This window comes from Cydia pomonella, unplaced genomic scaffold (genome assembly GCF_033807575.1).
Source record: "Cydia pomonella isolate Wapato2018A unplaced genomic scaffold, ilCydPomo1 PGA_scaffold_71, whole genome shotgun sequence".
Classification (NCBI taxonomy): domain Eukaryota; kingdom Metazoa; phylum Arthropoda; class Insecta; order Lepidoptera; family Tortricidae; genus Cydia; species Cydia pomonella.
The window spans coordinates 53,639-65,909 of record NW_026907904.1 but is presented as its reverse complement, the minus strand read 5'-3'; the positions used below and the strand labels follow the sequence as shown (position 1 = coordinate 65,909).

The window sequence follows — 12,271 nt, the reverse complement described above, 5'->3', positions numbered from 1 at the left end:
TCGTTCCCCCATGAGAACCCCTCAACCGCCATGTTAATCCCACTCCTAAGCCCAACGAGAATGCAGAGTTTTGATTGGATAATATTTACTATCCTAGTCTATGATTGGTCACTTTTATTCCCGCGTATTTAGATTGATCTGCCTTACAACAGATGGCATCTTTAAAGATTACAAATAAATTAAAAGCTTACGAAGTAGTTTATTGTGTTTAATCGATTATTCAATAAACATAACTTAAGAATTTATATTGAAAAATATATTATAAACAAATATTGTACTATGCAATATTATCATGAGTAAACTACCTACTAGTTCAGTCATTCACCGCCAGATGTCACCGGATGCCACTGTCACATTACAAGTGCGAATATTATGCGCGAAATTCACTCCAAACAAATTCAATAATTTCTAAGAGAGTAAATAAATAAATAAATGTAGATGTCAGTCTGTTACAAGGTTGATGCTGAAACAACGGAATCTGTTATTAACATGGGAACTACAGTTACACCCGTATCGAAAGAGGAAAAACTCAAGACATCCATTTTTACGCTCTGTACGATGCAGTGGGTGTAGTTTACTCGCCTGCCGTCTATGATGCCGAAAAACTTCAATGAATGAAAAAGTTCATAGAAAGCCTAAGTTTCTTATTTGTGCACTTGCACTATTAATATGTCGCCGAGTATCACTCTAAATATAGTGTTACTTGATAGGTAGTATAATGTTCTGTACGATACAGTGGGTGTGGTTTACTCGCCTGCCGTTTAAGATGCAAAAATTCTTCAATGAATGCAAATGTTCATAGAAAGCCAAAGTCTCTTTGATGCTCGTGCATCATGAATATGCCGCCGAGTATCACTCTAGGTAAATCCTATGGAAAAAACTAAAAGACATTAATTTACCTAATGAGACCACACAAATTCTGAGGTATTGGTATGGAAATCAGGTCAATAGTGTTAGATGGTCAGGTATTTTATCGGACCCGTACAGGTTGGAGTGTGGGGTGAGGCAGGGGGGTTTGACCTCGCCCACACTTTTTAACCTTTATATAAATGAGCTTCTCGAGGCGCTCGGCAAAACGCATATCGGCTGCCATATTGACACAGTTTGTATGAATAATTTGAGTTACGCCGACGATATGGTTTTGTTGAGCGCATCGGCTTGTGGTTTGCGAAAACTTTTAAGTATATGCGAAACCTACGCCATCCAACATGGGCTAAAGTACAATGTGGATAAAACCCAATACATGGTGTTTGAGCCTACCGGCTATCGAATACATAAGGTACCTCCCATCAATTTGAATGGTAGTCCTCTAGAAAGGGTAATGTCTTTTAAATACTTAGGCCATGTTGTCACCTCAGATTTAAAAGATAACATGGATATCGAGCGCGAACGGAGGGCCCTGTCGGTAAGGGCAAACATGATTGCGCGTAAGTTTGCGCGCTGTACTAGGGAGGTGAAATTAACTCTTTTTAGAGCATATTGCACCTCCCTGTATACGTGCAGCTTATGGACGTACTACACTCAGCGGGCCTACGGGGCCCTTCGGGTTCAATATAACAACGCGTTCCGGGTATTGGTGGGGCTGCCCCGCTTCTGTAGCGCATCAGGGATGTTTGCTGAAGCGCGCGTAGATTGCTTTTACACAACTATGCGCAAACGATGCACATCCCTGGTGCGCCGGGTGCGGGCCAGCCCCAACCCAATCCTGCGCTCGATTGCCGAGAGGTTTGACTGCCCATATTTGAGGCATTGTGATGACATGCATGTTTCTAGAAGTACCTATTATGTCTAACCACTAAGTAGGTGCTTCTAGAAACATAGCTGTCTTAGTAATTATTTAGTGATAAGTTTGTACATATTAACATAGCTGTAAGTGCATACTAACATACTTATGAGTCTAAAGTTACTTGAAATAAATGATTAAATAAAAATAAAATAAAAATAGTGTTATTTGATAAATAATATAATGTTCTGTACGATAGAGTGGGTGTAGTATACTCGCTTGTCGTCTAAGATGCAGAAAAACATCAATGAATGCAAATGTTCATAGAGAGCCAAAGTCTCTTTGATGCCCATGCACCATTAATATGCCGCCGAGTATCACTCTAGATGTAGTGTTATTTGATACATAGTATAATGTTCTGTACGATACAGTGGGTGTGGTTTACTCGCCTGCCGTCTAAGATGCAAAAATTCTTCAATGAATGCAAATGTTCATAGAAAGCCAAAGTCTCATTGATGCTCGTGCATCATGAATATGCCGCCGAGTATCACTCTAGATATAGTGTTATTTGATAAATAATATAATGCTCTGTACGATAGAGTGGGTGTAGTACCCAACCAGCAAAAAGTGGTTCTTCAACTATCCTAGAACCATGATTTCTTGAGGATTATATGAGACTTATATCTGCATATAAACCCGGAAAAGGGCCCATTTTATAAGTCTATCTTTGCTTACAGCGCGATTATATCAGGCCCCAGCCATCCCACTTTTGATTATATGGCTCGTATATCGGGATTACGCAAGTGTACTATTACCTGGGAATGCCAATATAAATGCACTATAGTAAAAAGTGAGATTAACTCGGGCCTAGCTAGGCCTCTACTAAGTACGCAGCTAGTGTTTCAGTGAAATGTCAAACTGTGATGTGTGGTTTTGTGCAGTGTAGAAAAATATTAAATAGTTTGTGCAAAGGTAAGTGGTATTTATTAATATGATAACTAGAAAATATTGTCAACCATAGTAGAAAAATATATCCTATTGTTCTTAGTATTTGTGATGACTGTTTGCTGGGGAATGTGAATTTTCTGTGAACCTTATCTTGGTTTCGATTGAAATTTTAAAGCGCCATTTTAAAATGGCTTATTAACACTTTGTGTATTCATTTATTTATCAACAAAATGTTAGGAAACGTCGCCATTTTTGGGTGACATTATCCAAGTATGCTATAGAACTGATAAAAGTTAATTTAGTTCTACAATGGTAAGTGTCAAAACCAAAACAAATTCGCCATGTTGTTACCAATTAGGGTTCCACAATTAGGGTTCTGCAATTCTTACCTACATACTGTCGTATCAGGGGACTGAAAATCGTAGATTCTGTTATGATAAATATTTAGTAGGTAGTGAGGATGTAGTGAGGATATTTTCATAGCTAAAAATTATGAATAGGCGGTCCAATTTACCTTATACTATTAAGCAAAGTTGTTCAGTTTTACGGGTACAGCGGACCAAGGCGTTAGCTGACCCGCCTTAACCGCGCGTTTTTAGAGAAACAAGCGGTTTAGGTGGCTCAGCTAACGCCTTGGCCAACTGTACAAAAATTAGAAAATTATTATCAACAAACGGGTACTTACAATAATATTTAGATTAAAGATTAGATTAGGAAAGTTTTCAAAGAAAAATCATATCAGTTTACTGTGGGTACTGTATTAATAAGTTAAGCATTAGTTTGAAAATGATTTTGTTGGACGAATAGTGTGTAAGTAATTTAATTTTTTTATTCAGGTTACCAGAATTCCAAGCAAAGCAGAATTCCAGCATTCCAAATAATAGTATGGTGATGTTCCTGGATATAGATCGATTTTTAACAAAAAATGATTTCCGAAGTCTAAGGGACTTGCAATGGCCTTGGAGTATTACACATTTCTTACTATCAGAAACATGTCCCGGGTGTCACACCATTGTGTCACTTAACAATAGAGATTTACATTTTATTAAGATTTACGAAGACATCAGATCATTGCTATATCAAGATTGGTTTTGGTGTGAGAATTGTAACTACGCAGTTTATGATCACTTTCCAAGAGACGAGTGTGAAATTTGTAGCTAGTACTAGTATGTAACTAAATACATACCTACTTACTACTTAAGTACCTAGCACCACACAATATTTATTAACATAGTTTCATGTGAGTAAAATGAGGTCTTACCTAATATACACGCATACGACTATGTAACGTAATTTATTGAATAAGTACCCTGGCATATGTTTACTAAATTTTATTTATTTACTTAGGTATAATAAAACTTTATTATTAGGTAGGTATCGGATATAAAGGGACTTAGATTTACAACTTGAATGAATGAGAAATTATTTGTTTGACTCAAAGCGTTATACCAACACCACACGCGCAAGTTCATTTACTTTCAAAGAAATTCAGTAGAACTGTGTATTTTTGTTTACTAATCTAACTAAGAATAATTATGTTATACTAATATTAACATTGTCATACTTTGTGAGTATGCATGTATAGATGTTTGTTACTCTTTCACGCAAAAGCTACTGAACTGAACCGATTACAATGAAATTTGGTATGTAGGTAGCTACTTTTTATCCCGTAATTCCCGCGGGATCTGTTTCTACGCAGACGAAGTCGCAGGTGGCCTCTAGTTACTCATATATAAGCGGCGGCGTCAGCGTTTCGGCACTTCGCTCCCGTCGTACCTACTCCGTGTCCGGCGCTCCCCCGCGCGTCTCTTCAGGCCCCGACTGGACTCGCGCGATAGCACAAGCGAGCGAACAGTTCGAATGAATTAGTTGTACACGGATAACGTTATCTCGCGCTTAGTTGAATTATATTATTAGTTTTTCAATGTGAAAGTTTCAAGGTATACATATATAGATTTTAGGCTGAGAGTTTAGTAGTAGAATATTTGTATCGTATGTTTGAGTAATTTTGAATAATCTTAAGTCAAAGCGTACCTACTAGACTAGACTAACACTATCTTAACCTACTTGCAGGTTTATGAACAAACACGATGCCATTCAAAGTGATTCAAACTATGGAACGAGGCTGTCTGCGATTGACGACTGTCCCAGAGCAGTGGGAAAAAAATGGTACTTTGTTCTGGCCCAAAACTAACGCGGAAAAACTTAGAAGGCGCGAGAATTGTTATCCAGATCCTACTTGGAGAACTTTTAATTGTATTTTGAAAAGAAGCCATTTACCAACATTTAAAGACGCAGAAAATCAAATAGATGCAATGAGTGATAGGTCCGATACCGAGACGGAGAATGAGTATCGGAACAATTCGCTATCTGTAACCACCCAAAGAGAACCGTTGGCTCATTCTTTTAATAAAATGGCGCAGGAGTTGGTAGAGGTAAGTTTAATGGAAGAAAATTATTTACAGTTTGTTTAGATATTAGATTCCGTATCACAGGTTCGCCCGCACACAAAGGAAGCAACTTTCCAGCTTAATAAAAATTAGTTGTTCCATATTCATTGATCCTGTAGGTACCTATTGAAAATTACTATGGATCAGCTGTTTCTTTTATTTGCTCCAATAGATGATTTTTACCAACTTTTTAAAGTTATTTTAGATAGGTACTACTTATGCGAGAGTAATGCACAAAATATTGTAGTTTTTAGTGGTGCAGCCTATTTTTTTTAAAGTCTTATAAATAGTATGTTTATTTACTTACATATTGTTATAGAAGTAGGTATATATACAAGCCGGTCATCGCATAATAATAATAACATATTCTTCAATACAACAAAATTTATATTCTGTGCATATATCATTAGAAATCGGTTATTGTAAAATATCGTACTAGGTAATTACAATTTTATCTTACGACGAAAAAAGCCGATTTAAATTGAGTATTTTTGATTTGTCAACATAACTTTTCATCAAATTAAACCTTATAATGTGTTTGTTGTAATGGACACAATGAAAGGAATATGCGTATTTGTGATGACGTGCACCTGAGTTGTATCTTGGGTTTCTGAAATTTTTAATAAAGAGTTAACTTTTACAGAATGATCAAGAAAATATTGCTGCTGCTATGCTAGAAAAGGAAAACATACCACCGGGTGAAAACTATGATGCTGCCGTTAATATTGTTCAAACTCTGGAACCAAACTCTTTACCAGAAACAATTGACCTAGGCTGTGAAAACACAGACAACCAAAGTCAAAACATTTTGATATTAAATCAAGATGTACCACTACAGCAAATTCAAGAGGATATACAGGCTCTTAAACATGATCTCAAAACAATTCTTACTAATCAAAATGCTTTGTTTGAACTTCAAAACAAATTACTTTTAAAACATTCAGAATTTCAGACCCAATTCGAGGAATACATAAAGCTGTCTTCTAAGCTACCAGCTCAGGATCGGGATGATGGTATAAATACCATAAAAACTTCAAATGATTTTGATGACTTTGAAAGAAACCTGTTAGATGCAGTATTTAAAGAAGATCATAAAAAAAAATTACGTGGGTTATGTAGCAGAGGATCTGGAAAGGGTACTTCAAATGCATACTACCTCATTGATCATTTATTTGACAGAGAGTTTTTGAAAAGTTGTACATGGACTGGTTCATCAAAGAAAGACCCGGTAAAGATTTGTTTCAAAGCCCGAGAAAGAACAATAAATTTTTTCCATGATATTGTGAAGGAATCAGACGAAACATTCAGCAAAGCAGATTGCGAAAAATTTTTCAAAATTATACTCAAAAATGCTCACCAGCGCTGTGAGAGCAATAAGAGAGCATCTTCAGCAAGACAACGTACTAAGGGGAAAAAAACTAAAAATGATACTGCTACAACATCTTCTGTGTGCGCTATAGAACAGCCAGCTCAAGAAGATAATGTTCGTCCTCCACCCGAACCTTTGCTAGATCAGCCAGTTCCAGCAATACCTGAATCCTCAGAACAAAATCAACTTGAGAATGTAGAGGTGATAAACCTGCCCAGTGCTGCTGCTGTGCTGCCGGAAAATTAATTACTTAAGTAACAAAAAAATGTGTTAACTTTCTAGAGTTGCTGTACCTATGAAACTGAAATAGTTCTCCAGTTAAAAAAGAAAAAACAGTTAGGTATTCTACATAAAAATTTCTACTACACTCTAGAAACTTCAGAAATTTAATGTCAACAGCTACTGAAAGTTCATGCAATAATTTTATTTGCTGTTTGGATAACATATCTTTGTAGTCCTTTTTTATTTATCTAGTGTTTATTTTTTTATTTGAATTTTTGGCTCTTACGAAGCCCTAAAAATTATGTTCTTGAAGAAGAAGAAATTATTATTCGTTTTTTCAAGTACGCACGAGTATTGATTATCTACGTTGTGGTTTATTTGACAACAAGTTTTAAATCTAGGTACCTACCTACTATAGGTAAGTATATAAGTTGATTTGTTTTTAGAGTAAGGCTCATGCTACACTGGATCAGGAATGGGGACCGCTCCGGACTCACACACAGTCCGTGTGGTAACTGTCTATGTCTCGCCCCGGAACGGACCTACATCGTAACTATCCTGCATTCCCGCTCCTGTGTATCATAGGCTTTAGGCTACAAATACCTGAATAAGTTAAGTATGTTATTGTGCCGCAATTTTTTTGACCTTAATATTACCTACATAAAAATGTTTATGTATTTTTTAAGTATTATTCCGAGTGAAGATGCATGTGAATTTAAAGATTGGTTAAATAGTATGTAGCTAAAGAGTGTATTATGTCTCTAACAATAGTTTTATATAAAGTTTTTACTTTTAGTGTTAGATAAAGATAATAAATACCTCATAAACCCAGACTGATTAAAGTAACTATTCTGTTAATGTAATTTAAAGTACAAATTAGTTACTCCCGTTTTTTGAATGTTATTGTACTAAACTTTGATAAGTTGTTGATTGAATGATAAATAAAAATACCTGTTAAATTTTTGTAAATTTGTCTTATTTATTAAATCCATAAACTACAGAGTATGAAGTAATGGCACTAAATATATAAAATTATTGAATAACACACTTACAAACTTACACTTTATGTCTGCAACTTTATACACAGTTTTTATTTTAATCATTTCTCTGCAATCACATTTACAAATGTTGAAAAACGATGAGCTTAAGGGTTCTTCAAAGGCATTTTGGGTGTTTATTATATGATAGCCATGTATTTCTATTTCCTGCTCTTGATTCCCATTATTTTTAAAATTAACCGATACAAACTCCACCACGTGGTTTGATTTAGTTAGAAACCATTTATCTTGTTTCTTTGCTGACAATATAAACGTCCCTAATTCTAATATTAAGCCAGATTTTCTGCATTTTCCTTTCTTTAGTGCCGGATATTTCTTGTTTTCATTTAGCTTTTCTATATCCATTAACGACATTTCATTAATTCTGTTTGCGACTTGTTGAAGTGCTTTATTTCCTTGCCTTACCATTTTTTTTATGGAGTAAAGTTTATTTTCAAAGCAATATGCATTGAAATTTTGGAGAATCCCAAATTTTTTTACTTCATCAACCAAATGTAAGAGATTATGTATGTTGCTTGTTATATAGTCTTTCCCATAAATGGTTTTGAATTGTTCAACAAAGTGTTTTAACATTTCCTCAGCGATACGAAGTAAATGGAAATAACTATCATTGGAGCAAATAGTGATTGCACAAAATAAATGCATGAAATGATTATAAGGTTCCGCTCTTTGGACTTCTTGAAGTATTATAAAACTGAGATAGTAAAAAAAACAACGGTACTCAGACCCTTTCCAGTGAGCTAAAACATCGACGGTTCTTACTGACCGGTGTATCTCTTTAGGCATAATACAACTTTTTAAAAAGCTGTTAACCTTCTCAATATTTTGCGCATTCCATTTTGTTAAATATTTCCCGAAATTTCCATCCCTCCAACCTATCAGAAGCCTCTTCATCAACCCAAGATCTATCAAGTGCAGCGAGTCCGATACTGGAAAATCTTCAATCATGTCGATGTTTAAGCTAAGTAGCGGTGAGTCTTTCTTGTGATGTTGTCCATACTTCTTCGCACGAAAGTCACCGTTGTTTCTTTTAGAACTGTGACACTCAATAAATGTCACAGTATTCGATTTATGGGAATATTCTCCGACGACTGTACATTTTAGACAGCCATGTTTGCTGTTGAAATTTGAAACACCTGTAAAAAAATAGTATAAATTGGTTAAATACCTTCATATTGTGGTGTTCATCTTAGTAAGCAGAAGTAAGTAACTCGTACGAAAAAGAAGACGGTACTTAAAGATTTTTCTGAATTAATGTGTAAGTACCTTTACTGATAGCTTGGCCTGATAATTCTAAAATCCTTTTAGTACATAGAGTTTGATGGGAGGTGAAGCAATATAATAATATTGTCTGTAAACTAAAAAAAATTATCCTACCTTTTATCATTGCTCTAGCTGGTGAATCACAGATAAAAGCTCTCAGTTTTACGTGGATAATTTTTTCTTCGTTTGAGTCATGAGCAGCGTTAAGTATTAATCCTTCTTCAAGTTGCTTCATTTCTGTCACGAAAGGCTTCAAAAATGAGTCTAGGTCCGATGGTTTTCCATCTCCGGCATAGATACCTGTTAAAAATAAATAGGTAAGTATAAGTAAGTATCATAAGAAAAACACTACTACTACTTTTTAAGTACCTACTTTAAGTTAATAAAGATGTTTTGTTACTTACCAACAACAAACGGAGCCAAATTTGGTATCTCGAAGACGGTACACAATATGGGCCAAAATTGGTATCGCGAACTATTGAAAACTGGTAGTCCATCAATATTTATGTTTAGAGAAATTTCATTTGGTAGACACGAAACATTTTCGAAAATTCTTTTCAAACATTTGATCAGGCCATTGTGCCAGTAGTGTCCTGGGGCTGAAATGGTAATTTGTAGGTTTTCTCTGTTTGTGCCTAGAAGTGTTCGCGCATCTCGAGGTAAAACGTCGTTTAATCTGATATTTACAATTTGAAGTAAAGAGTTCAAAGCAGCATGAGAAATATTGTAATTTAAAGCCCAGTTTTTCATAGAATAACGCAATTCGAAATTTTTGTTGTAATCAGAAAGATTTTCCTCCTTTTCATCGCTTTCATAATCGCTTGATGATTTTTCATTATTGCTTTCATAGTCCGAACCCCTTCCATCCGAAGTACTACTAAAGTTATTTTGTCCGGAACCCTCACCTGAATTTGCGATGCAGTCTTTACCCGATAAATTTAAAAAGTCAGTGCTCACTCCGGTTAACATTTCCTGGTAGGTTTTCTTAACCTTTCGTTTATAAGAACCACTCTTTTTAAACCGCTTCCACTGATCTAAATCCATTTTTATATCATTCAGAACAACAAAGAACAAATCGTGAATTATGAGTGATCAATAATGGCTGGCCACAAATCCTACAGTAAGATTTGGAAAACCATTCAAATCGTGTTTTCGACTATATCGGTTGTTTCCAGAAAAAGTGGCATTTGAAGAGTTCTAGCCAGGATTGATTTAAGGTTTCTAAGACGATAGCACTACTATGAAATACCCATTTAAATCTACCCAGGCTTATATCGGCATATGACAAACCCCTATTAAGTGCATTTTTGCCTAACGAGTCCTGATATAAGCTTTTCTGGATTCGTAAAACCGTTTAAAGCTCATTTTTTCTTATATTGGTGATTTAAAGCAAAATTGGCCTTATTAGGGTTCTAACCAGGATTATTCTGGATTTTTTAGATTATAATGCTACTGTGGAATGCCTCTGTAAATCGACCTTGGCTTATATCGGCATATGATAAACCCATATAAAGTGTGTTTTTGCCTACAGAGTCGTGATATAAGTTTTTCCGGATTTGTGAAACCGTCATAAGCTCGCTTTTGCTTATATAGGTTATTTCGATCAAAAGTAGCCTTTAAAGATTTCCGACGAGGGTTTTTTAGATTTATTCGATTATATCTTTTCTATGGAATAAAATCCATTTGATGTTAATATGAATTACAAACTTTAAACCTAAGTGCTCTTTAGTAGTCTAAATTGAATTGACTTATATTGGTCACAGAAAAAATGCTTATATGAGACTATAAGTAAGACTAAAAAGAGTGATTGTTCCTCAGTGCATATTTTCCTCGAATATGCTCATATAGGAGCCTGGAGATTAAAATGCGCTTAAAGCGATATCCTATATGCGCATATAAGTCTGGGTTGTCGGAGTAGTTCCTCTTGAGAGTAATTAATCTTAATACATGCTCTTATAGGAGGTTAAGTCCAGTAGTAGCCATGAATTGTGATCCTATATACCGATATAAGTCCAAATTGTAAGAGTAAGCGTACTTGAGTAAAAACAAGATTAATATATGCTGATATAAGTGCGGTGGCATATTCTGAAACCATTATAGTAGCCATATAAGTCCAAACAGGACTATAAAATCACATGCCAGGATTATTTTGCTTGTTGGGTATACTCGCTTGTCGTCTAAGATGCAGAAAAACATCAATGAATACAAATGTTCATAGAAAGCCAAAGTCTCTTTTGATGCCCGTGCACCATTAATATGCCGCCGAGTATCACTCTAGAGGTGCTGTTATTTGATTGATGAAATAACGCTCTGTACGACGCAGTTGGTGTAGTTTACTCGCCTGCCGTCTAAGATGCCGAAAAACTTCAATGAATGCAAATGTTAATTGAAAGCTAAAGTTTCTTATTTGTGCACTTGCACTATTAATATGTCGCCGAGTATCACTCTAGATATAGTGTTACTTGATAGGTAATATAATGGTCTGTACGATACAGTGGGTGTGGTTTACTCGCCTGACGTCTAAGATGCAAAAATTCTTCAATGAATGCAAATGTTCATAGAAAGCCAAAGTCTCTTTGATGCCCGTGCATCATGAATATGCCGCCGAGTATCACACAGTTATTTAATAAATAATATAATGTTCTGTACGATAGAGTGGGTGTAGTTTACTCGCTTGCCGTCTAAGATGCAGAAAAACTTAAATGAATGCAAATGGTCATAGAAAGCCAAAGTCTCTTTTGATGCCCGTGCACCATTAATATGCCGCCGAGTATCACTCTAGAGGTACTGTTATTTGATTGATGATATATTGCTCTGTATGACGCAGTGCGTGTAGTTTACTCGCCTGCCGTCTAAGATGCCGAAAAACTTCAATGAATGCAAATGTTAATTGAAAACTAAAGTTTCTAATTTGTGCACTTGCACTATTCATATGTCGCCGAGTATCACTCTAGACATAGTGTGACTTGATAGGTAGTATAATGTTCTGTACGATACAGTGGGTGTGGTTTACTCGCCTGCCGTGTAAGATGCAAGAATTCTTCAATGAATGCAAATGTTCATAGAAAGCCAAAGTCTCTTTGATGCCCGTGCACCATTAATATGCCGCCGAGTATCACTCTAGATGTAAAGTTATTTGATACATAGTATAATGTTCTGTACGATAGAGTGGGTGTAGTTTACTCGCTTGGCGTCTAAGATGCAGAAAAACTTCAATGAATGCAAATGGTCATAGAAA

At 35.6% G+C, this 12,271-nt stretch overlaps 2 protein-coding genes across 3 annotated transcripts; one reads left to right on the top strand and one right to left on the bottom strand.

The window, feature by feature from the left end:
- The first annotated feature begins 2,586 nt into the window (after positions 1–2,586).
- LOC133534222 (uncharacterized) lies at positions 2,587–7,028 on the top strand. Of its 2 annotated transcripts, none has more exons than XM_061873316.1 (3): positions 2,587–2,695; positions 4,745–5,106; positions 5,765–7,028. In XM_061873316.1, the coding sequence occupies exons 2-3, from the start codon at positions 4,762–4,764 to the stop codon at positions 6,734–6,736; spliced, it is 1,317 nt and encodes a 438-aa protein (XP_061729300.1). In that variant the 5' UTR covers positions 2,587–2,695; positions 4,745–4,761; the 3' UTR covers positions 6,737–7,028. The 2 variants fall into 2 exon arrangements, with proteins under 2 accessions (XP_061729300.1, XP_061729299.1); XM_061873315.1 differs by lacking the exon at positions 2,587–2,695 and adding an exon at positions 3,069–3,911.
- Positions 7,029–8,912: 1,884 nt separating this feature from the next.
- Positions 8,913–11,189, bottom strand: LOC133534219 (uncharacterized). Its single transcript, XM_061873313.1, has 2 exons — positions 9,438–11,189; positions 8,913–9,333 (listed from the first exon to the last, which is right to left on the bottom strand). Exons 1-2 carry the CDS (start codon positions 10,075–10,077, stop codon positions 9,005–9,007), a joined length of 969 nt encoding a protein of 322 aa, XP_061729297.1. The 5' UTR covers positions 10,078–11,189; the 3' UTR covers positions 8,913–9,004.
- Between the last annotated feature and the right edge of the window lie 1,082 nt (positions 11,190–12,271).

Excerpts from the sequence above, each read along its gene's own strand:
- LOC133534222 (XM_061873316.1), top strand. The coding sequence starts at position 4,762 with ATGCCATTCAAAGTGATTCAAACTATGGAACGAGGCTGTCTGCGATTG. Across the intron at positions 5,107-5,764 it reads TGGCGCAGGAGTTGGTAGAG|AATGATCAAGAAAATATTGC; the intron begins GTAAGTTTAATG and ends TAACTTTTACAG.
- LOC133534219 (XM_061873313.1), bottom strand. The coding sequence starts at position 10,077 with ATGGATTTAGATCAGTGGAAGCGGTTTAAAAAGAGTGGTTCTTATAAA. Across the intron at positions 9,334-9,437 it reads TTTGGCTCCGTTTGTTGTTG|GTATCTATGCCGGAGATGGA; the intron begins GTAAGTAACAAA and ends TATTTTTAACAG.